Raw genomic sequence first — 26,501 nt, 5'->3', positions numbered from 1 at the left:
GCAATGCTCCCACACCCCACTTCTTGTGCAAACCCTTTTTTAAAAAAAACTTTCCCAGGTGCGTTAAACAGTGGCTGGGCAAGAGTAGAATGAATGGTGTGGTTTATTCTACGACTCTGCCCACAAGAAGTTTGGATTTCCAAATGCCTAAAAATGGAGGAGGTTGACACCCTCTACCTAAATCTGAGATGACCTGGAAATCATTTGCATTCCATTACCCCACTTTCCGTCTTCAGTTAACCAATACACCCCCAAAGAATCAGTCAGAATCCAATATAGTAATCAACGGGTTTTATTTTCCTAGAACTGAAATCATCTACGGTTCTCAGAGCTAAACTTCCAAAGCTACAGTCAGCAATTTTTCATCAGAGCCCAAGGGAGAGGGGCCAGGGTAAAAGAGACGAGACTGTAGAGAGGCATAGAGAGACCAGTAGGAAGAGGGTGGGAGAGGGCACTTATTTCTCTCTGTCCTCTCAGTGGGTTACAAATCAGATCTGGTGACAACACTGAGGGGGCCAGGTCAGGGTATGTGGATGAGAAATGACACTGGAAGGAACATCAAAGCCCCAGCTACAAAAAGAAAGTCATCAAGCCCCAAATAGAAGGGGAGCCTCCCAGTGCACCTCAGAAATGGGGGCAACGATGGGGAAGGAGCAGAATGGAGAGCACACAAAGGGTTAGGGGTCTTTAAAATTTTTTTTTGTAATTTTCTTTTATTAAAAACATTTCCTAAAAAATGTGTCTTTTCCTTTATGTCTGGGTGATATATATGACTATAAGCTGGCCTTGAGCACTGTGTGGAGAGGAAAAAGGACAGCTAGGAGTCTTCCCAAGCATCCTATTTGTGGCTTCAGAGATCTAAAGGGGGACAGATGCTCAACACTCCCACCCAAATGGGTAAAGTCAACCCTTCAGGTCTCAGGTCCTTGGCCTGAACAACTTGGAAGCCCCAAATTCGCTTGATGATTAACTACAACTCCCAAAACTCTTGGGGTCGGCAAAAGGAAAAATGGGTGTTGTCAATCATCAAGGATTTATGGAAAGGAGCCCCTCCCCTACAAGCTGTCCCACTTTCCCTGAATCTAGGCAGCTGGGATAATAGGTGTAGCAGGGGACAGGAGCTCAGAAGGAGGCTGCCCTCCTGTGCTGCCCCCACCTCGCATTTGAGGATTGCCCCTCCCAGGCCCCACAAGCCCACCCTGCTGTTTATGCTCCGTCCTTTCCATTTCTACCCCTGATCCCAACCCAGAGGTCCAGAATGCCTAGGAGAGTGGGAGAAGGGTGTCAGGAGGTGGGAGCAGTTGTCCCAGGCCCCAGCAGAAGCCTGGAAAATAGCTCCAAGCGGAAGGAACACAATGGCCTCAACTCATTCCAGGGAGAAGACATGGCTCTGACTCAGATCATAGGAGTATGGGGACCTAGAGGTGAGAGCCAGGTGGCCTGCCCCATCCAGGTCAATCTCCATGGGCTGGGCTTGGAGTGGGAAAAGTGAGTAGAAGAGGAGAGCAGGTTGGGGTGGGAAAGGGGTTCCCAGTTTGCAGGCCATGGCCAGTTTCCCCAGTAGCACCCAGACAGCAGCAGGAACAGGGTGGGGGCTCCTCTTGAAACATTGGTGGCTACAGGCTGTGAGGGAGGGTTGGAGGGGAGAAGGGTTAATGGTGTGGCCTTGGCCTGGCCTTGCCCCAGCCAGTGCCGGTCTCCTAGGAGAGCCCACCCTGCCTCCCGAGAGGCTGACCACTGCAGGCCCTTTTCATCCTCTTCTCCGAGAGTGGCCGGTCCCCCCTAGTCCAGCTGCCAAGGGGTCAGGGGGCTCACTCACCTCTCATGATCTCTGATGCCTGGGGCCTCAGCATCTTCCTTGGTAGCCTCTTCCTCTTCATCCTCCTCTTCTTCTTCCTCTTGGGGAGGCCCCCGGCCAGAGCCAGGCTCAGAGGGGGTGCTATTCTTTTCCACCTCCATAGGAAGGGGCCTCTCCCCCTCCAAGGTGGCTGCCTCCTTCTCCTCTCCTTCAGGGTTTTCTGCCTCCTTGGGACGTTTAGGAGAGTCCTAGGCAGGATCGACAGAGGAAGTGGGCTGAGGCTGGAGAGGGAGGCCACCAGCCACCCACTCCTCTCCTCCGGGGCTCCTTCCCAGGCTGACACCCACAGTCCTTCCCCAACCCTACTAGCTGAAATGCCTTCTGTGTCCCATCTGGTCAGCTGGGGACTCCCCAAGACTAGGGGCTGGATCGACCTCTCAGACTGGGCACCCCTGAGGCAAAGCCCTGCTCCTGTGGGATACCCCATGGGGAATGTTGAGGGGGGCCCAGGCCCTGGGCAGGCAGCAGTTACCTCCAGCAAGTCCCCTGCTCTCCTCTTCAGCGCTCCTTTCTCGTTCTTCTCCTTGGCTGGCTCATCAATGACCAGCTTCCCTTCCTCGTCGCTGCTGCCCTCTGCATTCCCCTTCTTATCACCGTCACCCTCTGCAGCTTCGGGCTCGGGTTCAGGCTCTTCCACACAGCTCTTTTTCTGGGAGGACTGCAGCAGAGACAGCACAGGCTGAGTGGCACCAGTCGCTGCCATGCTGGGCCCCCTCCCCAGACCCTCCCTCAGCCACTCACTCCTTCCTTTTCCCGCCTCTCCCCCACCCCCACCCAGGTGCCCAGTCTCACGAGTGATTTGAGACCCACCTCTGTCGGATTAGCCCCGGGGTAAACCCACTGGCCGGGCAGGCAGGGCTCTGTGCAGGAGGGGGGAGGGCTGGAGCAGGAGGCAAAACCTCGGGTCAACTTCTCCCAAAGGGAGCTAGGACCCTTTCCCCGCCAACCCCCGCCCCCCACCCTCCCGCCTCGTCCTGCCCGGCTCACAAGCACCTCCTCCTGGAAGCCTTTGTGGAAAGAGTTAAGGCCGTGTCCTATACTCACACTAGGCCCAACAAAGGCCTGTCCCCACTTACCGCCTCCATCCTGTTCTTGCCCCCCAGACTGCTGTCTCACAGTTGTCCCTAACCACAACTACACCACACAGCCCAACCCTATCCCTTCTTGCAGGAAGCCCCCTTCCCACCACCCTGATTAGCTCCTACCCTGAAAGCCCTGGAGTTTCTGAAGACTAAGCATCATCTGTGGGCCAGGGGCTGCCAGAGCCCACAGCCACATCTGCTTTCCAGGGGGTCTCTGGGGCAGGCGGTGGCTCACCTGATAGCCGGAAGCCTTGACAGTAGGGTTGTTCTCGATCTCCCACAGCCCCTCGCTGAACCCTTTCCTCTTGTTGGGCTTGCCAAACTTCTCCTTGGATTCCTCGTAAGGGAAGAGGTCTTTGGGGCCCAGGAATGCCCTGGTGAGAGATGGGAGACTGTGCTCTCAAGCCCCTCACTGCCCCTGAGCTGCACAGCCCGGCATGAAAGGGGCACCAACACCACCTCACCTTCCCCAGAGTAGTCCTCCCGGGGCCCTCCCGACCTATACCCCTTTGGCCTCCACTCACGTCTCGTGGGTCCCGAAAAAAAAGACTTGGTATTTGTTGGCTGTTGATTTCACGGCAGCCTCAGGCATCTCGTCAATCTGGGGTGAGATGAGGGGGTGAGGTTAGCTAGAGTCCTGAGGTTTTGAGCCTGAGGCAGGGGTGCTGACCTCCAAGGCACATTTATATAAAATCAGACTGAGAGGGACCCAGGATAGTCAGCAAGATGGCTTTTGGGCCATTTTTAGCAGTGACACTTTATTCAAATGAAGTCAGACATGAAAGCCCAACAGAAACCCAGGAATCCTTCCCTCTCCTTCACCAGCCAGACAGCACCCATTCTGCCTCCCAACATGTCTGGCCACAAAGCCCCCTGACTTTGCCATCACCTTCTCCATTCTCCACAATCTATTCTCCACAATGCAGCCAGAGTGGGCCTTTGGGAATGTTGGTCCAAGGATTTCGTCCCCTTGCTTCAAAACCCTTCAATACCTTTTAAGGACTCTAGAACCCACCTGTTCACCCCTTCTGCACAATGGCAAGATCTGAATCCCAACTCTGCCCCCACTTGTATGACTTTGTGCAACTTACTGAACATCTCTCTGCCTCAGTTTCCTCATCTGTAAAAGGGAGACAGTCATAGTACTAAAGCTATAGGGCTGTGAGGATGAAATGACCATAACTTGGCATGTGGTACATCCTACACGTCTTTGCTTTCATCAGCCTCTCCCAGTACACTGTCCTTTCTGCTCTGACCATGGTTCTTGCAGTCTCTAACACTCCCTCACTCCTGATCATCCTTATAGCCTCAGCTCCGCCATTACTTCCTCCAGAAAGCTTCCCTATCACTCCTGGCCTGGCCGACTCCCTAGGTAAAACTCTTTCCTAAGACTTCCCCTTTACAGTGCTTTCCCAGTTCTAATTTTACACTGAGTCACATTATTATTTAACATCTATGTGCACTATCTGGACTAGACCAGCCCCAAGGTCAGAGACCAGCTCTGCTTTTATCTGCAGCACGGTGCTTAGCATACAGTAGGTATATAATTATTTACTGAATGAATTTACCAAACGGCTAAAAGGAAGCTGCTCTGGCTGAAGTGGAGGGGTGAGGTCAAAGGGCTGCCTATCCAACACCCGCCAAAAGGCTTCTAGGGAACTCTGAAAGGCACATAGTCAAACTCTCATTTTACAGATGAGGAAACTGAGCCCAGAAAACAAGTGATTTGCCCAAAATAACATAACAAGTTGTTGAGGGCCAGGTCTCAGGTCACCTGACTAAATCCCCCGCCCCACGTGTCCCCGTGGTGAGGAGCGCTGTGGTGAAGGTGAGAGGTGCAGAAATCTGAGGTCAGGGAATCGAGAGGCAGTGGCCTCGCCAGCCTCTCCCAGATCAGGCCTGGAAGCCCAGGCCAAGCTGAGCCAGGGGTGGGTCGGGGGGGAAGGTGGGGCGGGTGGGGACTACAACTCCCAGCAGCACTTGCAGCAGCCCCAGCAGCCAGGCTTCCCGCCGGACAGAGGCCAGGTGGCCATGATGACTGGGGCCCCAGGCGCAAACAGGAGAGACAGAAAGGCCAAGGCAGTGATTAACACACAGAGACAGGGACAGAGGGCCCAACTGGGGGCCTGGGGAGACAGGGTGGATGGGAATGCGCTGAGACACACCCAGGAGAGGGGGTGGGGCCCTGGGCATGAATCTGAGGGGCATCTTGCCCCAGACTTGGAATCTTCAGGCTTTTGGGCACCTCCCCGCTTGCCCCGTGGCCTCTGGGGACAGAGGTCCAGCCCTTCCCCCCAGGAAGGCCCAGCACAAACTGGGCCCTTCCCACAACCAGGAGACGCCGGGTGTGAGAGCAGGGGGTGGAAAGGCACGCAGTTCCCCCCACAAACACGATCCCCATCGCCATGACAACGCAACCCCGCCCCCGGGGCCACTCAGCAACCAGGAATGTGACCGCCCCTCCCCCCTCCCCCCCCGCCCCGCCGCCTTCTCTCCGGATTGGGGAGGAAGGGACACTAACACACCCCACCCCCAAGCCTGCAGTCTGGCACCTGGGTCCCCGGCTGTGCTGGAAACCACAGCTAGGGCTGGATTACCGCTGCAGGGGGTGCGGGGCGAAAGGGGGCGTCCTTCTCAGGAAGCCAGACCTGGAGCAGGGACAGAGGAGTCGGTCCTCAGCCAGGACGCCTGGGTCCTGTTACCAGCTAGCTCCCATCCTCCTCGTAACAGGAGGAAGCAAAAAACAAAACGAGCGCCCCCAGGGGTTAGAGATCCCAGGAGACAGGCATAGGACAATAATAGCAAACGCCTTTCCTAGGCCTTTCTTCTGTGGATCTGTGTGCACCCAGAACCAGGGGTGGGGGTGGGGACTGAACGGTCTAAGGCTGGGACTTAGAGCTCTGTATTTTCAGTGCCCACACCTGAGCCAGGGCATTAAGATGCCCACAGTAAATGCGTGATGGAAGAGGAGAAACTGAGGCTTCATAAGAGGGTGTGGGTGGGTGAAAGGTCAGAAATAAGGAGAAATAAGGTTCTTTGCAGAAGCACAGACTGCAAAGTGGCTACCTGGCCACCGTCTCGTGCCACCCCAGCTTCCCATGGAAAGCACACTCAGAGGCAGATAGCTGAATGGTGTGGCAGGGGACCCAGGAGGCCACCAGCTGCCCAGCCCCAGCAGTGGGGGAGAAACAAAAGAACGAATGGGATTAAAAATAGCATGAGGCACACCAGATATGCCAGCCCTGCTGACTTATAGCTACATAAAGGATGGGTCTAGAGGGAAGAGAGAGGAAGACAGGGGCCTGAGCAGATAGGCATCTCCCCCCAAAGCATCATCCCACCTGGCTCCCTCACCTAGAGTATAGGCACTTGTGGGGGAAGGGCCAGGGGAGGTGTGCTCTTCTCCCTTGATGGAATTTCTAACCCTTCACCCAAAAGAGGAGAAATCCCTTCTACAGTGACACCTCTATCCCTCAAGCTACAAAGAAAATGTCCTTTCTTACATTTGGAAGTGGAGGGCAGTTCTTCCTAGATGTAGAGGATATGAGGACTCAGGGCAGCCCTGTACCCCAATACAGACATCTGTCTTCCAGGTGGTGCCTTTGTATCCAGGCTGTGACTCAGAACAAGTGAGTCAAGGCTAACTGGGTCAGGGTGGGGCCAAATAGTGCTGGGGACCCCACGGTACCCCCTCCACTAGCCAGCAATAGGGGAACTCGGCTACCTCTTAACCATTCCAGATCCAGGCAAGTTACTTATTCTTAGGCCTTGCATTTGCCCGATTCCATCAGACAGGCCTGAGCACATGAAACACCAGCCTCCCAAGCCACAAACACCCTCTGAGGTCCAAAGAGGAATCCGAAGTTTTCAGGTAGAGTGGGGAAAGAGAACTGAACACCTCTCCCCCAGCCTCAGACTAAAAACAGACCCAGCACTTAGGAAGGCAGCAGGGAAGGCTAAGCACACACTGGCTACCAGCCAGGGTTCTGACCACCACACCCAGGGCTGAGGCCTAACCTGACCCAGGAACCGGAAAATCTGGGGCAGGAGACAGTTGGGGCCAGGAAAGTGTGGCAAGCCCAAGAGGCAGAAAAGAGAAGGTACAGGGGGAAGGGGCACCGGGAGGAAAGACGGGTGAGGTCCTGGCTGCCCAGGTTTTCTGGGATTGTGAAACAGGAAGCAGCAAAAGCAGAAAGGGATCGGGGGAAAATCCCTGAAGTCTTGGAGGTTAATTGTTAAGAACTTGGAGATCCCCCAGGAAGTCAGGCAGGCGGAAGAGGGAAAGGAGAAGGTTAAGATGGAGTCACACCATCCTTCCAGGCAGGTCCTGCCTATCACGTGGCCCCTCTGGCTGGGCTCTCTCTCAAGCACTGGGCCCTTCTAGTTTCACCCAGAATCACCCACCCTCCCCAGCAGCAGGGACTGAGGAAGGAAAATCCACACACGGGCCTTCTTTATGGCTGAAGATTTGGGTTTCCTATGAGATGGACGAGTCAGTGAGGTTCCCTCTTCTCATCCATCTCAGGAAGGGCCCCTCAGGCTCTGCCTCTCTAGGGACTAAGACACGGTCCAAGGAATGGTGAGGAGACTCGAGGTCTGTTCTTTTGGAGTACAAGGGGACTGTGTCTGGGAGGTAACAGCCTTGGGTGTAGCCATCCCTGCAAGTATCACAATCAAGAGCCAGAGACAGGCAAAGTGTGGGGCCCTACCTCTTTGAGATCCAGGCTGATCTCCCTACCCCAGTTCTAACTTTATCTAAAAGGTCCAGGCCTCAACAGAGGAAGAAACGCTGCCTCCCCTGTCCTTCCCTTCTGTCCTGGAGGCCCAAAGTGGAGAGAAAATGGATGGGTGCCCTTACTCCAAAGGCCACCAGAAACTTGAGGTCTTCCTCACAGGGGCCAGTGTGGGTCCTGCTGTGTCCCTGCCCCTTTTCTCTCTTACCGGATGCAGAAGGGGTTCCCTGCAACCCACATTCCAGCTAACACCCCCTCCCCAGGGCTTAGTCCAGCCTCTGGACTTTGTCCCACCCTCAGGAGGTAGGAACAGTAGAGACCTGGGTTCAGTTCTTGTCCTACCCACCAGGGCCTTGGCATCTGGGCCAAGAAGCCAGCTGGGTCAAAGGGTGCAGGGTAAAGTACAGGAGAGTTGTAACGCAGAGAGTCCCGCTTCTCTTTGTACTTCACTCCCAATAGCGGAAGCCGGTCCTCATTTGATCCATCTGAAAGTTTCAGGGAACCAGGAGCTCAAGGCATGTGGGATTAGGCACACTCCTGAGGAGTGGGTACAGAGCGAGGAAGGGTCTCTGAGTTTTCTGAGTGGCCCCAAAGTTGGCCTGATACCCTGAATAAGCCTGGGCCAGACAGACACAGACTTACACTGAGAAGAGCACCCCAAAGACATGCAGTCCTTCTGCCCTTGGATTTTACTCTACAGGAGTCCTACACTCTAGGATACTGAGTCATGCCCTCGCCCAAAACCAAAGGCCTCTCTACACCAACTTTAAGTTGCCAAATGCACTGCCCCCCCATCCCCCCTCCTTTCCTCCAGCAACTGGCAACCTCCCATCCTCCTTACTTAACCTGTCTCAGTCCTTAGGGGAAACATGATGAGCACACCAGGCTTGGCTGCAGGGCCCCACCCTCCCACCTGGCCAGGTGCTGGGGTTGTGGGGGGGGCTCATACTGGCGGGCTGAATTAACCACATGGCAGAGACTGGGCCGTTCTGGCGGAAGATCTTCACATCTGAGCGGGGGAAGGAACTTGGGCTCCCCTAACCCCTACTAAGAGGCAGTCTGTACTGGACTTCCTAATACCACAAGGGAATCTGCCACCTCAATCCTAAATTTGAGTTGGCAGCATATGGAGGAATATTTCTGTGGAGCTGAGGGCTGATGGGTTCTGACGGATAATTTCCAAGCCAGGTAGATCCCCTTACGCCGCCCCCAACGATCCTTCGACCTTTCCAACTTTAGACCTCTTACAGATGCCCCAAACCAAAGTTTCCTAGAAGCGAACTCCGCCTCCATCTAGCCCTCTCCGGGTTGGGATCCTTCTTAACCATTTATCCAGGAAGAGAAGAGTTTGAATTAGGGGCGACAATCCACGAACAAACTAGGGGTCTCTAAGGGGGTCTTAAGGGGGGTGGCGGCGGCGCCTGGGGTCGGGGGAAGGAATCACACGACTGGCCCAAAGCCAGACTTCGCGCTCGAAACCTCTGGGAGTATGGGGGCTGGGGGCGGAACTGAGCACGCGGAGCTGGGGGCCGGGAAGTGACCGGCGCCCTCGGATCCCCACGCGGTGCACACGCCACTACGCGCGGACGCCGTGCCCGCCAGGTGTCTACCCCCACCCCCGCCCGCCTCCACCATTATATAACCGGCGGGTGGGCTTGGAAGCGACAGAGAAAGAGCCGGAGACCTACAAGCCCCCTGCCCCCACCTCTGCCCGCTCCGCGCGGAGCGCTCGTGCCCTTCCCGGTGTTATGCAACCCAAGCCCGCAGGGGGTTAGGGGGCGGCTGGCCGCGCTGCTCACCCGGGCCGGCCAGTGTGGGTAGCCCTTCATCTTGGCGAACACCAGGTCCCCGCATTTGTACTCCTTCTGCCGGTTGGATCGCGACATGGCGGGGCTCCGGGCGCCCCGGGCTCCGCGCCGGGCCGGGAAGCGCGAGCCCAAGTTTGCGCGTGCGGCGGTGGCGGCGCCGCTCCGCTCCGGCCCTCGCGCGGCCCCCGCCTCGATGGTGGCCCCCGGCCCGAGCTCCGGCGCGGCCACGGCGTCTCCGCCCGCGCGCCGCACGGACGGGGCGGGCGCGGATCGGGGCAAGGCTCCGGCGCGGTGGGTGCGCGCTCGTGCAGTTGTTTGTGTTTGAAATTCAATTGCTCCCTCCTCTGCGCGAGGCCTCTTCCTCCACCCCCCGCCCGGTCCCCACTCCTCCTCCTCCCTCCTCCCGGACCCACTCCTCCTCCTCCCCCCGCCCCCCAGCCTCGCGCTCCCTCCCGCGGCGGTTTGATGCGTGCAGCTTCTTGACGCCCAGGGCCTGCCACGGCCCAACGCCCAACCCGGAGCCGCCTGACGGCGCGTGGCGGCACAGGCATAAGGAGCCGATCGCCGAGCACGCCGAGCAGGCTTTGTGTGCCCGCGGTCGGTGGGTGCCCGCCCGCCCGGGAGGAGCTGGCGCCCGGCTGGACGGAGCGGCCCCCGCCCTTCCCCCGACTCCGCGGAGCGCTCACCACCGCGGCCCCAGCGCAGTTAAGTGTGGACGTCTGTACACGGTTTCCGCCTGCCCTCTGCTCCATCTCAATCCACGAATATTTACTGGGCACCCGCGGTTCTTGGCAGCGTGCTAGGCGCCGAGGGCGAGAGGAGTGGGCGCCGTGCCGCTCCGCGCACTGGGGTCCTCTCTGGACCTCGCCGTGCTTACCGTATGGGGGGTGGCCCTGGAAACGTCGGGGATTTGAGCCCTACGTCCGCCTTTGCTAAGGAGGAAACGCTTGAGTTTGGTAGCCAGGAGATGGCCAAGGAGTTGAGGCACAAATTGGCCACCTTCCGGGTGCATTCGATCTCGTTTCTCTAAGCTACTGTCTTGCCAAGGAGACTTGGACTCAACGGCTAGCTAACCCCGCAAAGATGAGCTCAGTTCTAGTCGGTTACGGTAGAATGCCAATAAACCCAACCCCTTCAGTAAACTGTGAAGACCGAGGGGCCAGGTGCTACCTCTTTTAGGAGGTGGGGAGGGGGGTCTGGGAAGGCTTCACAAAGGTGATGACTGAACTGGGCATTAAAGAATGAGTAGAATTTTGCCAAATTCTGCGAGACTACATTTTGGCCTAGGTTATATGCTAAGAAGTGATAGAACCAAAACTTGAACTCAGGTCTCTTCCATTAAGCTAAATAAGACTTTATTGTAATTACATCTTTGATTTGCTGTCACTGTATTTGCCCACATTCCAGACACCTATGTTCCCTTAGAAATAAGATATTTGGATCTTATGTTACGGCATATACACGTCCTTAAAATTTAGCAACAAAATATGCTAGGTTTGAATAGGTAAAAAATATGCATGTTTTTCTTCCTACGTTTCCTGATCCTATTTCAAAGCATATGCAAAGTCTCCCTGCAAGGAAGTCCAGGATGTAGCCAAAAGTTCCAAATCCACATCCTACCCTGCTGTTCATCTGTCCTGAGAACTTGGACAACCTCCTGAACTCTAAGCCTCAGTTTCCTCTGCTGTAAGATGGGATAACATGACTGCCCTGGTAACTAACAACAGAGGCATAGAATGGCTGCTTGTCACTAGGGGATGCCTGCAGTTGTTCCCAGAGTCCTGCATGACACTTGGCTGTCCTTATGTCCATGGCAATATGTTTCACTATTTTTGCCTTTATAACAGTGTGGCCTCTCAACCATAGTTCCCCTTGTGATAAGAGGCACACCAGGCTGCTGGCACAGGGGGGCATTCTGGAAGGTCCTGTTGCAAGAAAACAGCCAAGCAGGCCCTCAGCCACAAGCTTGTCAATTTGTTTCCATAGCAAATTCAAACTTGTTGCAACAGAGCAACTAGGTTCTAGTTGGTGTTTACTCTACAATGCATTCCATTTTGAAATGCAGTCAGTGTAATAGTCCAGATTCTATCAGGCTAAATCTTTTTGTTAGGAGAGAATCTTGTCACAAGTTCTTGAAGATGTTTCAAGAATAAGTCCAGCATCAGAACAGGTTTCCTTTAACTATCTAGGTCATATTTTATTCTATCTATCTATCTATTTGAGACAGAATCTTGCTCTGTTGCCCAGGCTGGAGTGCAGTGGCCAATCTCGGCTCACTGCAACCTCTGCCTCCCGGGTTCAAGCGATTCTCCTGCCTCAGCCTCCTGAGTAGCTGGGATTACAGGTCTGTGCCACCACGCCCGGCTAATTTTTGTATTTTTAGTAGAGACGGGGTTTCACCATGTTGGTCAGCCTGGTTTCGAACTCCTGATGTCGTGATCTGCCCACTTTGGGCCCTCCAAAGTGCTGGGGTTACAGGCGTGAGCCACCGTGTCCGGCCTAGGTCGTTATTATAAACATGCACAGTTTCAGTGCAACAAACATGGTTTTTTGTTTGTTTGTTTAATTGTTGTTGTTTTGTTTTTTGGAGACGGAGTCTCGCTCTGTTCCCCGGGCTACAGTGCAATGGTGCAATCTCGGCTCACTGCAACCTCCGCCTCCCAGGATCAAGCGATTCTCCTGCCCCAACCTCCTGAGTAGCTGGGATTACAGGCACGCGTCACCACGCCAGGCTAGTTTTTGTATTTTTAGTAGAGACGGGGTTTCACCATGTTAGTCAGGCTGGTCTCGAACTCCTGACCTTGTCATCCACTTGCCTTGGCCTCCCAAAGTGCTGGGATTATAGGCGTGAGCAACCGCGCCCGGCCAACAAACACGCTTTTAAACTATTTTCCAATTTGGTACACTCAATTTAGTAAAAAGCAAGAGCCCTTCCCATTTCTCCACTTTGTTGCATCATAATAGCCAGTGTGGAAGTGGAAATGGGCTTCTAAATTCTTGTTGCAACAAAATCTCTTGGGCCTCTCATTCAGTCCACCATGCAGATGCTGGTTGCAATAATACAACCAGAGTTCCTTTTGTTGCAGTAATCTCCCAGGCGTTGGTTGCAATTTAATATTCAAGTGCTCCTTACAGTAACGTCATCAACCAACTCGCAGCTGCCCCTAACTAAGCCAAGAGCTGCAGAAGGTCAGTTACACAGGCGGGCGTAAGCCTGCTTCCCCTGGGATTCACATCTAACCTAGTGCTTTGCAGACGTTAACGTGCAATCAAATCACCTGGGAATCCCTTTTTAAAAGAGTGTAGATTCTAGGCCGGGCACGGTGGCTCACGCCTGTAATCCCAGCACTTTGGGAGGCCGAGGCAGGTGGATCACCTGAGGTCAGGAGTTCAAGACCAGCCTGGCCAACATGGTAAAACCCCGTCTCTACTAAAAATACAAAATAAAAATTAACTGGGTGTGTGGCAGGCGCCTGTAATCCCAGCTACTTGGGAGGCTGAGGCAGGAAAATCACTTGAACCCAGGAGGTGGAGGTTGCAGTGAGCTGAGATCGCACCATTGCACTCCAGCCTGGGCAACAAGAGTGAACCTCCGTCTCAAAAACAAAACAAAACAAAAAGTAGATTCTAATTCAGGAGGTTCGGAGTGTGTGCATTTCTAACGCGCTGCAAGGTGCTGTTGCTGCTGCTTAGAACCATCATTTGAGTAGTAAGGGTCTAAAACGACACGACTCACAAGACCTCAACCTACCAGCCCAGGTTGAAACCAATTCACAAACGTCTCAGTGAAATGATTCTGTTGATGCTGGTGCGCACTTCTACATTTATGTGGGGAAGGAGGTCAGGACAGAAGTTGAGGGACTTGGGACCCCAAAGCAGATAAAGTTGTGGGGTGCAGATCTGGCTCTAGGATCCTGAAGCGAGTCTCTGGAGGAGGTCAGGCAAAATGGTGGCAAACTTTTATTTCTGTACGGATCAAGAAGGAGCTGACAGCAGCGGAGAGATGGAGTTTACAGTAATGGGGGAAGGGGTGGTCTAGTGGAAAGAAGCTGGTTTGGCATGTCAAGGGACTTGGGTTTGATTCCCACTTGCTGTTTACTGGCTTTAGGGCTTTGGGTAAATGACTTAACTAGAATTTCTAAACAAAATTTTCTTGCACTGTGAAAAATGAGAATACAAAACCTCACCTGCTTATTATTAGGTTCAAAGGAAATGTCCACTTCCTCCCCTTTAACTCCCAACGGAGTCGAGGGTTTTGGCCCTCAACACTGTGTGACCTACTCACATCACGACTTCTTGGCCCAAGTTACACCCTCTGTAAAGTGGAAGAGAGAAGAATAGTTAGATTAGACCAGTGGCTTTGAAAACTGTGCCTCCATTGCCTACTTCCACCCACGCCACCCAAAATAAAAGAGCAGCCCTGCCTTTGTGCATTCTGTGTGGAGTCAGAGTGGTTGAGAATATGGGCTGTAGAGATAACAGTCTGAGCCCTGCCACCACCATGGACACTTTGTGTGTAACTTTAGGAAAGACACTTAACTACCCTGAGCCTCAGTTTCATGTCCAGAAAACGGGGTTGTGATTATGATTGAATGAATGAATGCATTGAAGTTCTTTAGGCCAGGGCGAGGTGGCTCACGCTTGTAATCCCAGCTTTTTGGGAGGCCAAGGTGGGCAGATCACTTGAAGTCAGGAGTTCGAGACCAGCCTAGCCAACATGGGGAAACCCCATCTCTATTAAAAAATACAAAAATTAGCTGGGTGTGGTGGCAGGCCCCTGTAATCCCAGCTACTCAGAAGGCTGAGGTGGGAGAATCGCCTGAACCCAGGAGGTGGAGATTGCAGTGAGCTGAGATCATGCCACTGCACTCCAGCCTGGACGACAGAGTGAGACTAGGTCTCAATAAATAAATAAATAAATAAAGTTCTTTGCACAGAGCCTGGGACATAATAAGTGCTTAATAAAATTGGTTATCACTGTATTTATTGTTATATTAGATTTTGTGTAATATTTGGTTTGAAAAAAATGGATTCCTTCGCAGTAAGCTTCTGAGGTACTGGCATTATGCCCTGACAAAGCTGGCAATACCACAGTGGGTGAGGGTGTTTAGGATGGAGTTGGGAGTCAGCTTACTTAGGTTTGAATCCCAGCTATACCATTTGCCAACTGTGTGACCTGCAGCAAGTTACTCAACCTTTCTGTTTCTCAGTTTTCTCATCTGTAAAGGGGGATGTTGATAAACCAGTTAATATATATGATATATGTAAAATGCTTGGAGCAGTGCCTGGCACATGGTAGGTACTATTAGTTACCATGTGTTAGCTATTAGCTGTTAGTATTGTAGTATTAGCTATTTTTCTTTAAAATGCCTATGTTTTCTAACTCCTCTGTATATAGATACAACACAATTAAAAAGTTATTTTTTAAAAAAGATGGTCTTTTTTTTTTTTTTTTTTTTTTGAGATAGAGTCTCACTCTGTTGCCCAGGCGAGTGCAGTGGCGCAATCTCAGCTCACTGCAACCTCCACCTCCTGGGTTTAAGTGATTCTCCCACCATGGCCTCCTGAGTAGCTGGGATTACAGTTGTACGCCACCACGCCCATTTAATTTTTGTATTTTTAGTAGAGACAGAGTTTTGCCATGTTGGCCAGGCTGGTCTCGAACTCCTGACCTCAGGTGATCCACCTCCCTCAGCCTCCCAAAGTGCTGGGATTATAGGCATGAGCCACCGTGCCCAGCTTGGTTCTGTTTTTTTGAAAAAGGGAAAATTATAAGAGTTATTCTCTAAGTCTCTACTGGCCAACACATGTGGACATTTAAATTTAAATTAAGGCCGGATGTGGTGGCTCACGCCTGTAATCCCAGCACTTTGGGAGGCCGAGGCGGGCGATCATGAGGTCAGAAGTTGAAGACCAGCCTGACCAACATGGTGAAACCCGGTCTCTACTAAAAAAAATGCAAAAATTAGCTGGGCATGGAGGCTCATGCCTGTAATCCTAGCTACTCGGGAGGCTGGGGCAGGAGAATCGCTTGAACCCGGGAGGCGGAGGTTGCAGTGAGCCGAGATCATGCCACTGCACTCCAGCCTGGGCGACAGGGCAAGACTCCGTCTCAGAAAATATATATAAATAAAATAAAATAAATAAATTTAAATTAAAGGCCGGGTGTGGTGGCTCACACCTGTAATCCCAGCACTTTGGGAAGCCAAAGCGGGTGGATCACTTGAGGCCAGGAGTTCAAGACCAGCCTGGCCAACATGGTGAAACCCCATCTCTACTAAAAATTCAAAAATTAGCTGGGCGTGGTGGCGCACATCTGTAATCCTAGCTAGTCAGAAGGCTGAGAAAGGAGAATCACTTGAACCCAGGAAGCAGAGGTTGCAGTGAGCCGAGATTGCGCCACTGCACTCCAGCCTGGGCGACAAAGTGAGACTCCATCTCAAAAAATAAATAAATAGGCCAGGCGCGGTGGCTCACGCCTGTAATTCCAGCACTCTGGGAGGCTGAGGCAGGTGGATCATGAGGTCAGGAGATCAAGACCATCCTGGCTAACACGGTGAAACCCCGTCTGTACTAAAAATACAAAAAACATTCACTGGGCGTGGTGGCGGGCACCTGTAGTCCCAGCTACTTGGCAGGCTGAGGCAGGAGAATGGCGTGAACCCAGGAGGCGGAGCTTGCGGTGAGCTGGGATCGCGCCACTGCACTCCAGCCTGGGTCACAGAGCGAGACTCCGTCTCAAAAAATAAATAAATAAATATAAATAAATAAATAAATAAAAAAAATTAGCCGGGTGTGGTGGTGGGTGCCTGTAATCCCAGCTACTCAGGAGGCTGAGGCAGGAGAATTACTTGAACCCAGGAAGCAGAGGTTGCAGTGAGCTGAGATCGCGCCACTGCACTCCAGCCTGGGCGACAGAGCAAGACTCCCATCTCAACAACAACAACAAAAATGCCTGAGTCAGACACCCCCTAGAGTTAGATTTAATTGCCATAAAAGGATTTGTCCAGGAGAAAGACATGAAGCAGAGGTGAACTTTTAGAAGCTTTATCTGGCAGCAGTGCAGAGGTGGAAGGGCCTGAAGTTGCTAAGCCAGGAGAGAGAGGACAGCAGCGGTCCTGGCTGAGTGACGTGTGTACCTGCATGGGGAAGGGACTGTGGAGGCTCCTGGGGAGTTGTATTCCTGGGTTCTTTTTTCAGCTCTTTCCAAGAATTATGGTGACAATGAATGGCTCCTTGGCCCTCAAAGGAGAGATCTTCAACCTTAGTAGGGCAGGAAGAGGTCAAAGCACCTGAAGATCTTCATGAGTTCCAGACCACCATCTTTAAAATCTGGTTTAACGCTTTGTGTAGGTAGTACATGCCAATGATGCAAACTTTAGGAGGTAAAAGGAGTGATTTACCAAAAAGTCATCTCCATGTTACCCCTCTCCCTTACAACCCAGTTTTCTCCTTAGAGGCAGAAATATTGTGGGTATTCTTCCAGTAACATTCTTTCTAATTTTCAAGCAAATGCAGAGATAACTATTTCCTTTACACAAATTGTGACACACCGTATACACTTTGCTCTTTTTTACTCAGCAATATATTTTGAGACTCCATATTTGTACATGAAGATCCACCTCATACCCCATTCTTTTTTTTTTTTTTTTTTGAGATGGAGTCTCACTCTGTCACCCAGGCTGGAGTGCAGTGGCGCGTTTTCTGCTCACTGCAACCTCCGCCTCCCAGGTTCAAGTGATTCTCCTGTCTCAGCCTCCTGAGTAGCTGGAATTACAGGCGCACGCCACCATGCCCGGCTCATTTTTGTATTTTTAGTAGAGATGGGGTTTCACCTTGTTGGTCAGGCTGGTCTCAAACTCCTGACCTTGTGATCCGCCCACCTCACTCTCCCAAATTGCTGGGATTACAGGCATGAGCCACCGTGCCCAGCCACCCCATTCATTTTAATGGTAATAGTTGACAATGTTTCTGTGTCATAAATTGTTAGTTTACTTGCATCCCAGGACTAGAACTATTACAAATTATTTAATCAGTCCCCTGTTGATGGGCATTTAGGTTGTTCCTTTTGATAACACAAATAATGCAATAGTAAATAATACTGGACACATTTCATCTTATTCAGGAGTGAGGATCTCTCACCATTTTTCTTTCCACTTTGCAAAGTGAAAAAGATAAAAGGCCATTCATAGCAGTATTGTTTGCAGGAGTTTGCTGACAAGCAGTACTGGAAGTAACTTTGCTGCCTACAGACAGGAGTGCCATAGGTTAGATGAGAAGCCCACCATTCTGCACAGCCACAGCCCCCAGGTGTGTCTGCATTCCTTTGGTCCCTGGAGATTAAAGTAATGTAATGTGGGGCCAGAGTCAGGCCAACAGATTTGCCATGGCTCTGAGCATGCCTGGCCACACTCTTCAGCCCTTTCCTGCAAGGGTGTTGCTGGTGAGACACTGGGGACAGAGGCCTGGGGAGGAGAGGACTCAGGGAGGTGTGTGGGTGAGGGGGGGCCAAGTCCTCTTTTCTCGACTAATAATTAGATTGAGCCCTGCCTCTCAGGGTAGAGGTAGCCTCCCCACATGCTGGGCAGCAGCTCTGGCCAGGCTGGCAGACGCTGTGGTTCTGTAGAGGACAGATGGCAGGGTGGGGACTGAAAGGCTGTTTCTGCCACCACATTGCCTATGGGCTCAGGGCTTCACTCATTTACCCGGTCATTCATTTATTCACTCTCACATATATTCCTTGGGCATTGTTAGGTGTGTGCCAGGCCCTGGATGAGTGTTGGGGGATGGGAGGAGTACTGAAGATGACAATGACAGGTGGCTGGCCAGGACGATAAAGAGGCTCATCCATGAGTCGTTGGCTCTTCAGCCCTGGGGCCTGTCAGTCACCCTGACACACCCTGATCCTGCTCTGACTTCATCATTCCAGTTTGTAAGCTTTTATTTTTCTCCAAATTTTATCCTTCCCTGCCCTCTCCTTGCTTTTTCTCCCCCAGCCTTTTTTTTTTTTTTTTTTCTGTATCTTTGAAATTCAAAGTATACGTGGAAACCAAAATAAGATTATATCAAGAGGCCAGGTGCAGTGGCGCATGCCTGTAATCTCAGCACTTTGAGCGGCTGAGGCAGGCAGATCGCTTGAGCTCAGGAGTTCAAGACCTGGGCTACATGGCAAAAATGTTTCTACAAAAAAAATACAGGCAGGGATCACGCCTGTAATCCCAGCACATTGGGAAGTGGAGGTTGGGGGGGGATCAGCTGAGGTCACGGGTTCGAGACCAGCCTGGCTAACTTGGTGAACCCGTCTCTACTAAAAATACAAAAATTAGCTGGGCGTGGTGGAGCGTGCCTGTAATCCCAGCTACTTGAGAGGCTGAGGCAGAATTGCTTGAACATAGGAGGTGGAGGTTGCAGTGAGCTGAGATTGCGCCACTGTACTCCAGACTGGGCAACAAAGTGAGACTCTGTCTCCAAAAAATAAAAAATAAGGCCGGGCGCAGTAGCTCACGCCTGTAATCCCAGCACTTTGGGAGGCTGAGGCCGGCGGATCATCTGAGGTCAGGAGTTCAAGACCAGCCTGGCCAACATGGTAAAACCCCATCTCTACTAAAAATATAAAAACTAGCCCGGCGTGGTGGTGGATGCCTGTAATCCCAGCTACTTGGGAGGCTGAGGCAGGAGAATTGCTTGAACCCAGGAGACGGAGGTTGCAGTGAGCCGACACAGTGCCACTGCACTCCAGCCTTGGCGACAGAGTGAGACTCTGTCTCAAAACAAAACAAAAGAAAAAACAAAAAACAAAACCATAAAAATAAATAAATTTAAAAAGGCCGGGCATGGTGGCTCACGCCTGTAATCCCAGCACTTTGGGAGGCTAAGGCGGGCGGATCTTGAGGTCAAGAGATCGAGACCATCCTGGCCAACATGGTGAAACCCCTGTCTCTACTAAAAATACAAAAATTAGCCGGGCGTGGTGGCATGCGCCTATAGTCCCAGCTACTCGGGAGGCTGAGGCAGGAGAATCACTTGAACCCGGGAGGTGGAGGTTGCAGTGAGACGAAATTGTGCCACTGCACTCCAGCCTGGCAACAGTCTCCATCTCAAAAAAAAAAAAAAAATTAATTAATTAAAAAAAAAACACAAAAAATACAAAAATTAGCCGGGCGTGGTGGCAATGTGCCTGTAAGATCCCAGCTACTCCTGAGGCTGAGGTGGGAGGATTGCTTGAGCTGGGGAGGTCGAGGCTGCAGTGAGCCCAGATAGCACCACTGCACTCCAGCCTGGATGACAGAGTGAGATCCTGAATTAAGGGAAAAAAAATTATATCAAGACACTGAAAAAAACTCTTGCAAATCAATAAAAGGATAAACAATAGGAAAACAAACAACATGAACAACAGTTTCATATAAGGAAAAAAAAAACAGGCCGAGCATGGTGGCTCATGCCTATAATCCTGTAATCCCAGCACTTTGGGAGGCTGAGGCAGGAGGATTGCTTGACCTCAGGAGATCAAGATGAGCCTTGTCAAGAGGCTGGTAGCCTCTTTAGCGAGACCTTGTCTGTACTAAAAATAAAAAAATTTAGCTGGGCAGAGTGGCTTGTTTGTTTTATCTCTATTACTCTTATTAGAGTCTCTCCTCAATATCTAACCCTTGGTTCCTGCTCATGTATAAGAGCAGTGGGCTAGAAAAGCCACTTTGTACCTCTGGGTACCTGGTTGGGGCTTGTCATACTAAAAACTTTACATCATGGCCAGGCGCGGTGGCTCATGCCTGTAATCCCAGCACTTTGGGAGGCTGAGGTAGTCGGATCACCTGAGGTCGGGAGTTCGAGACCAGCCTGACCAACATGGAGAAACTCCATCTCTACTAAAAATACAAAAAATTAGCCAGGTGTGGTGGCACATGCCTGTAATCCCAGCTACTCAGGAGGCTGAGGCAGGAGAATTGCTTGAACCCGGGAGGCGGAGGTTGTGGTGAGCCGAGATCGCGCCATTGCACTCCAGCCTGGGCAACAAGAGCGAAACTCCGTCTCAAAAAAAAAAAAAAACCAAAAAAAAACTTTCCATCAGGGTGATCTGGTTGGGAGTTTGTAGGGGGAATCCCTGGTATCAGACTCTAAACATTGATTCTCAGCATTCCTCAAGGCCACCTTGGTTCTCAGCTCTCTTAGATGTGCCCAGCCAATTACCTATGGTGCATCTCTTTTCCACCTTCCAAAATGTTGTTACTGTGTTGTCTTCTCTTCCGAACTCTCCATCATTGTGGGTTTAAGTTTTTTCAAAATGATCTTTAATGCCTTTACAAAAAAATCTCTTTACTGATGTTTCAGTAGGGTTTTAGGAGGGAAACAAATATGTTTAATCATTTCATTCTCTCTCTTTTTTTTTTTTTGTTTGAGATGGAGTCTCTCTCTGTTGCCAGGCTGGACTGCAGTGGCGCGATCTCAGCTCACTGCAACCTCTGCCTCCTGCATTCAAGTGATTCTCCTGCTTCAGCCTCCTGAGTGGCTGGGACTACAGGTGTGTGCCACCGCGCCCAGCTAATTTTTGTATTTTTAGTAGAGACAGGGTTTCATCATGTTGGCCAGGCTGGCCTCGATCTCTTGACCTTGTGATCCACCCGCCTCAGCCTCCCAAAGTGCTGGGATTAGAGGTGTGAGCCACTATGTCCGGCCCTCATTCTGTTTTACTGGAAAACTTTTATTATGATTACTTTCGAAAGGCTCATAGATGTACCAGTTACAAATTTCTTTTTTTTTTTTTTTGAGACGGAGTCTTGCTCTGTTGCCCAGGCTGGAGTGCAGTGGCGCGATCTTGGCTGACTGCAGCCTCTGCCTCCCGCATTCAAGCAATTCTCCTGCCTTAGCCTCCCGAGTAGCTGGGACTACAGGTGCACGCCACCACGCCCAGCTAACTTTTTTGTATTTTTAGTAGAGACGGGGTTTCACCGTGTTGCCCAGGCTGGTCTTGAACTCCTGAGCTCAGGCAATCCACCCGCCTCGGCCTCCCAAAGTGTTAGGATTACAGGCATGAGCTACCGCGCCTGGCCTAAATTTCTATTCTTTAAAATTTTTACTGAGACAGGGTCATGCTCTGTCACCCAGGCTGGAGTGCAGTGGTGCGATCTCAGCTCACTGCAGCCTCAACCTCCCAGGCTCAAGCGATCCTCCTCTTTCAGCCCTTCCCAATGAGGTGGGACTACAGGTGTGTGCCACCATGCCCATGCCCGGCTTTTTTTCTGTTTTTGTTTGTTTATTTGTTTGTTTTTGTAGAGACAAGGTTTCACCACGCCTGGTCTCCAACTCTTAGACTCAAGGGCTTCTCCTACCTTGGCCTCCTTAAGTGCTGGGATTACAGGCGTGAGCCACCGTACGTAGTTAAAAATTTCTTTTTTTTTCTTTTCTTTTTTTTTTTTTTGAGATGGAGTTTTGCTCTTGTCACCCAGGCTGGAGTGCAGTGGCATGATCTCTGCTCACTGAAACTTCCACCTCCCGGGTTCAAGCGATTCTCCTGCCTCAGCCTCCCGAGTAGCTGCTTTTTGTATTTTTAGTAGAGACAGGGTTTCTCCATGTTGGGCAGGCTGGTCTGGAACTCCTGACCTCAGGGGATCCGCCCGCCTCAGCCTCCCAAAGTGCTGGGATTACAGGCGTGAGCCACTGCGCCTGGCCTTGCCCAGTTACAAATTTCTACAGGTATAAAAGGGTACATAATGAGAAATAAATCCCCTTTCCTTCACTTTCATGAAGTTTCTATTATCAATTTCTTGCTTGAAAACACTTTTTGAGGATTTATACCCAATAAGGTGAATCATTAATTTTCACAGTAAGGGGATCCTCGCTTAGAAAACATTTGTTAAACACAGCCTGGCCAACATGGTGAAACCCCATCTCTACTAAAAAATACAAAAATTAGCTGGGCATGGCGGTGCACACCTGTAATCCCAGCTACTCGGGAGGCTGAGGCACAAGAATCACTTGAAGCTGGGAGGTGGAGGTTGCGGTGAGCCAAATTTGCGCCACTGCACTCCAGCATGGGCGACAGTACAAGACTCTATCTCCAAAAAAAAAAAAAAAAGAAGAAGAAAGAAAACATTTGAGACAGGTCCCTGTCCTTTAGGGGCTTCTCTGCAAGCTGGCAAGATGTGTTGACAAACAACAAGGACAATCATTTCTCTTAGTTCTAAATCATTTCACTGTGTGTTAGTATCAGGCATTTCTCACAGAAGTAGGACAGGGCTCTGTAATACTTTATCCGCCCCCCCCCTTTTTTTTTTTTTGAGACGGAGTTTCACTCTTGTTGCCCAGGCTGGAGTGCAATGGCGTGATCTTGGCTCACCACAACCTCCGCCTCCCGGGTTCAAGCGATTCTCCTGCCTCAGCCCCCTGAGTAGCTGGGATTACAGGCGCCCGCCACCGCACCCGGCTAATTTTTATATTTTTAATAGAGACGGGGTTTCTCCATGTTGGTCAGGCTGGTCTCGAAGTCCCAACCTCAGGTGATCTGCCCGCCTCGGCCTCCCAAAATGCTTGGATTATAGGCGTGAGCCACCGCACCCGACCTACTTTATCCATTTTTCTTTCTTTCTTTCTCTTTCTTTCCTTTCTTTCCTTCTTTCTTTCTTTCTTTTTTTTTTTTTTTTTGAGATGGAGTCTTGCACACTTGCCTGGGCTGGAATGCAGTGGCGTGATCTCGGCTCACTGCAACCTCTGCCTCCCAGGTTCAAACGATTCTCCTGCCTCAGCCTCCCGAGTAGCTGAGCTTACAGGCGCCCGCCACCGCACCATGCTAATTTTTGTATTTTTAGTAGAGACGGGGTTTCACCATCTTGGCCAGGCTGGTCTCAAACTCCTGACCTCGTGATCCACCAGCCTCTGCCTCTCAAAGTGCTGGGATTACAAGCGTGAGCCACCACACCCGGCCTACTTTATCCATTTTTCAAAGGAGGAAAGTGAGACTCAGAGAAGAGAAGTGACCGCACAGTCACCAGAGAGTACGTTGGGGAACCTAGATTTGAAAGCAGATTTTAGAAATCAACATTGTGCAAGGCATACTAGCTGTGAGGTAGGACTTGATGGTCTAGTTTCTCAATGTGGTCCTCAGTGCCTGGTTTGCAACTGAGTAGTTTCTTACAGTTCCAGGCTTCCAGGCCCAACCCACATCTATTGAATAGGAATCTCTTAGGCTAGATTTCAGGAATTTATATTTTTCAGAAGCTTTCCTAGTGATGCTTATGTATATTAAAGTTTGAGCACAGATTGCTCTAAGGAGCCTTCATGGAGAAGGCAGCATGGAGTTTGTCTCTGAAGGGTGGAGAGGTTGGGGAGGAGGGGCCCCATATCAGGCTCGTCTGATAGAGGATTCAAGCTTTGGCCTTTCACTGTCTCTCTGCATTGTGGTCATCATTGTCCCTCCTCATCAACCTTTCCAATTTTCTCTTCAGCCTCCTCCCAAAACCTCAACAGCCTTTTCTCTGGCTTCGCTCAACAGAATTTTCTGCAATCTGGGAACAGGGAGGTGGTGCCCACACAGAGATGTATTAGCATGTAAAGGACACACACATACAGGGCAGACAAGTAGAGGGCACTCAGTCACAGGCAGACAGGAAGGGGGCAGAGATGGGTAAACAAGAAAAGGATACAAAATCACAAGCGGACAGGGAAGGACTGGCGCACAGCAGATCATCACAAGCAGCCATAAATGGGCTGGACCAGGACTCCTATAAACATGGATGGAAAGGAAGGGCACTTACAGAGACAGATGTAAGAAAGTCACATACAAAGCCATAAGAAGCAGCACTCACAGACGTAAAGGAATGTAAAGGACATCTGCAAATGGATATGTGGGAGGCACAGCCAGGTAGGACGGACTCAAGTGATTCCTCAGAACGGTAGCCCTTTACCCCGAGCGGAGAAGGGATTAACCTCAAGTACCTGGCCCGGATTGTCAGAGCCTTGCCCATCTTTGTCTCACTGGTTGCTGCAGAGGGAGGCCAGGCCCCAGGCTCCAGGGTAAGGTGTGTTCCTGGATGTGCACCCCGATCCTGGTGAGGGAGATCACCTCCTCCCTTTTACGTCACATTTATTTCAACTCTTAGATGCTTATTATTAGACCTGCAGCCTCGCTTCTTTCTGGCTTGCAGCCCAATTTCGTACGGGTCCCTTGGGCCCTTGCTCTTTTTGGGATGTTTTATTCTAATTCCCAGTCCCAGCCGACTGGGAAGCTTCACCAGTTCATTTACAGATCACTTTGCCTTTAAGCAATTTTCCTCAATCCGCCAGCTTCCCAGACTCCCTTTCGTTCCCGACATCACTTGCAGTTTCTAAGAGCATCATATCTCCCAGAAATCTTAGTGGCCAAGGGGCTACCCTAGGGAACTTCAAGTACCGAAATGCTCTCCTATCCGTCTCAGTGACTGCCGTGGTGACCGGTGGGGCTTGTAGTCACCTCGGAATTGTTAGGCGACGAAAAAAACTACTCACCCCAGGTGTCCCTGCGTCAGAGGCGGGTTTCTCTCCTGTCTCCCTTTGCTCGCCCCTAAATCCTTCCTCGGACTCCAACTCCCGCCGTGCCTTGCGCTGAGATCCCTGCGGCAAAGAACCGGGCTGTGTCCCAAGTGTTCTCTGGAAGTTGTAGTTCCTGTATTGGTGAGGCAAGGAGGAGGCGGAGTGACTCGGCGGCCATTAGCTGTGTGTAGTTGCCCGGGACTAGGAGCTTAAGTGAAGAGGTACGCCTTGTTCGGTGGAAATCAGCCGTAGCCATGAGTTTCTGCCGGGGCTAGCCCTAGAGTACGGAGCAGGCGGACTTTTCGGTTCCCCGCCCCGCCAGGTGGCGGGGCCTACTAGGCCTCCGGGCATCCCCGGTCTCAAGTAGGCCTCATCTGCCGGCAAGGGCGCCCGAAACGCGGGAGGCGCCATGTCGCTGGTTGCTTACGCCAGCAGCGATGAGAGCGAGCCGGATGAGGCTGAGCCCGAGCCGGAGGAAGAGGAGGCGGTGGCTCCTACATCTGGGCCCGCTTTAGGGGGCTTGTTCGCTTCTCTCCCTGCGCCCAAGGGTCCGGCCTTGCTGCCTCCGCCCCCTCAGATGCTGGCGCCAGCCTTTCCCCCGCCGCTGTTGCTTCCCCCACCCACCGGAGACCCCAGGCTTCAGCCTCCTCCCCCCTTGCCCTTCGGCCTGGGAGGCTTCCCCCCACCTCCAGGCGTGAGCCCGGCTGAAGCGGCGGGAGTTGGGGAGGGACTGGGATTGGGGTTGCCCTCGCCCCGAGGCCCTGGCCTCAATCTGCCCCCTCCAATTGGCGGTGCCGGTCCCCCGCTGGGGCTTCCCAAGCCAAAGAAGAGGAAAGAGCCCGTGAAGATCGCGGCGCCGGAGTTGCATAAGGGAGATGTGAGTATCCGGGGAAGGCACCCCCAAACTGTCCATCGGGTTTGAGTCGGCTGTAGGAGGGACATGTGGAGATTTCAGAACTCCTTCCTACAAACGCATCCGTGGATTCAAGGCCACTGGAATCCTCTTATAATGCGATTAATTGAGCTGAAGTTGGTCAACTTCGGGGAGTTTGGGTGTTTGCCCATGTGGGTTTCCTGAAGCTGGGCTTGCCTGCAGAAGGCCACATGTCATCATCACCTGGTACTGACAGGCCTAGGGACACTTGGATCCGCTCCCCCTCTTTGCATCTTCACTTCAGTCCGGCTTTTTCCCCTTTCCTCCTACTGAGAACAGGATGAAATCTGGCACCTGAAGAATGACAGGAGACAGGGCTCCTGAACCTTTGCTGAACATCTGGGACAAATCTTTTCCTTGCCTCTGAACTCAAAAGCATCAGGCCTGGAGGAAAATGATAGCAATCTTGGTTTCTATTTTTGAGGGGAGTTAGAGGAGAAATCGAATATTTGTTTAGTGCAGATCATTTGCCGTTCATTGGTCCTTTCTTTCAATTATTACCGAGCTCTGGGAGGTAACATACTATTTTACAGATGAGAAACAGGTGTCCAGCATGCACGATTTTACCTGGTAAAAGGGCAGAGT

The 26,501-nt window shown here is 51.7% G+C and overlaps 2 protein-coding genes across 12 annotated transcripts in view; one reads left to right on the top strand and one right to left on the bottom strand.

The window, feature by feature from the left end:
• Positions 1–276: 276 nt before the first annotated feature.
• On the bottom strand, positions 277–25,596 carry HDGF (heparin binding growth factor). 10 transcript variants are annotated; one of them, XM_063796864.1, is made up of 8 exons: positions 24,959–25,115; positions 16,621–16,857; positions 13,669–13,796; positions 3,465–3,541; positions 3,176–3,314; positions 2,331–2,516; positions 1,820–2,046; positions 277–1,623 (listed from the first exon to the last, which is right to left on the bottom strand). In XM_063796864.1, the coding sequence occupies exons 4-8, from the start codon at positions 3,530–3,532 to the stop codon at positions 1,617–1,619; spliced, it is 627 nt and encodes a 208-aa protein (XP_063652934.1). In that variant the 5' UTR covers positions 3,533–3,541; positions 13,669–13,796; positions 16,621–16,857; positions 24,959–25,115; the 3' UTR covers positions 277–1,616. The 10 variants fall into 10 exon arrangements, with proteins under 10 accessions (XP_063652934.1, XP_063652937.1, XP_063652936.1 ...); XM_063796867.1 differs by lacking the exon at positions 24,959–25,115 and adding an exon at positions 24,410–24,747; XM_063796866.1 differs by lacking the exon at positions 16,621–16,857 and having other exon boundaries at positions 24,959–25,596.
• The window catches only part of PRCC (proline rich mitotic checkpoint control factor), a 33,194-nt gene continuing 31,834 nt past the window's right edge, over positions 25,142–26,501 (top strand). Inside the window, exon 1 of one of the 2 annotated variants that reach the window (XM_001167038.8) lies at positions 25,142–25,859. In XM_001167038.8, coding sequence (XP_001167038.1) covers positions 25,392–25,859 — 468 coding nt within the window. In that variant the 5' untranslated portion in view covers positions 25,142–25,391. The remainder of the gene's footprint in view (positions 25,860–26,501) is intronic. The other variant, XM_009434615.5, reaches the window with a different exon arrangement.

This window comes from Pan troglodytes, chromosome 1, assembly GCF_028858775.2.
Source record: "Pan troglodytes isolate AG18354 chromosome 1, NHGRI_mPanTro3-v2.0_pri, whole genome shotgun sequence".
NCBI classification, from domain to species: Eukaryota; Metazoa; Chordata; class Mammalia; order Primates; family Hominidae; genus Pan; species Pan troglodytes.
The sequence above is the reverse complement of the archived record's forward strand: the minus strand, read 5'-3'. Positions and strand labels throughout refer to the sequence as shown.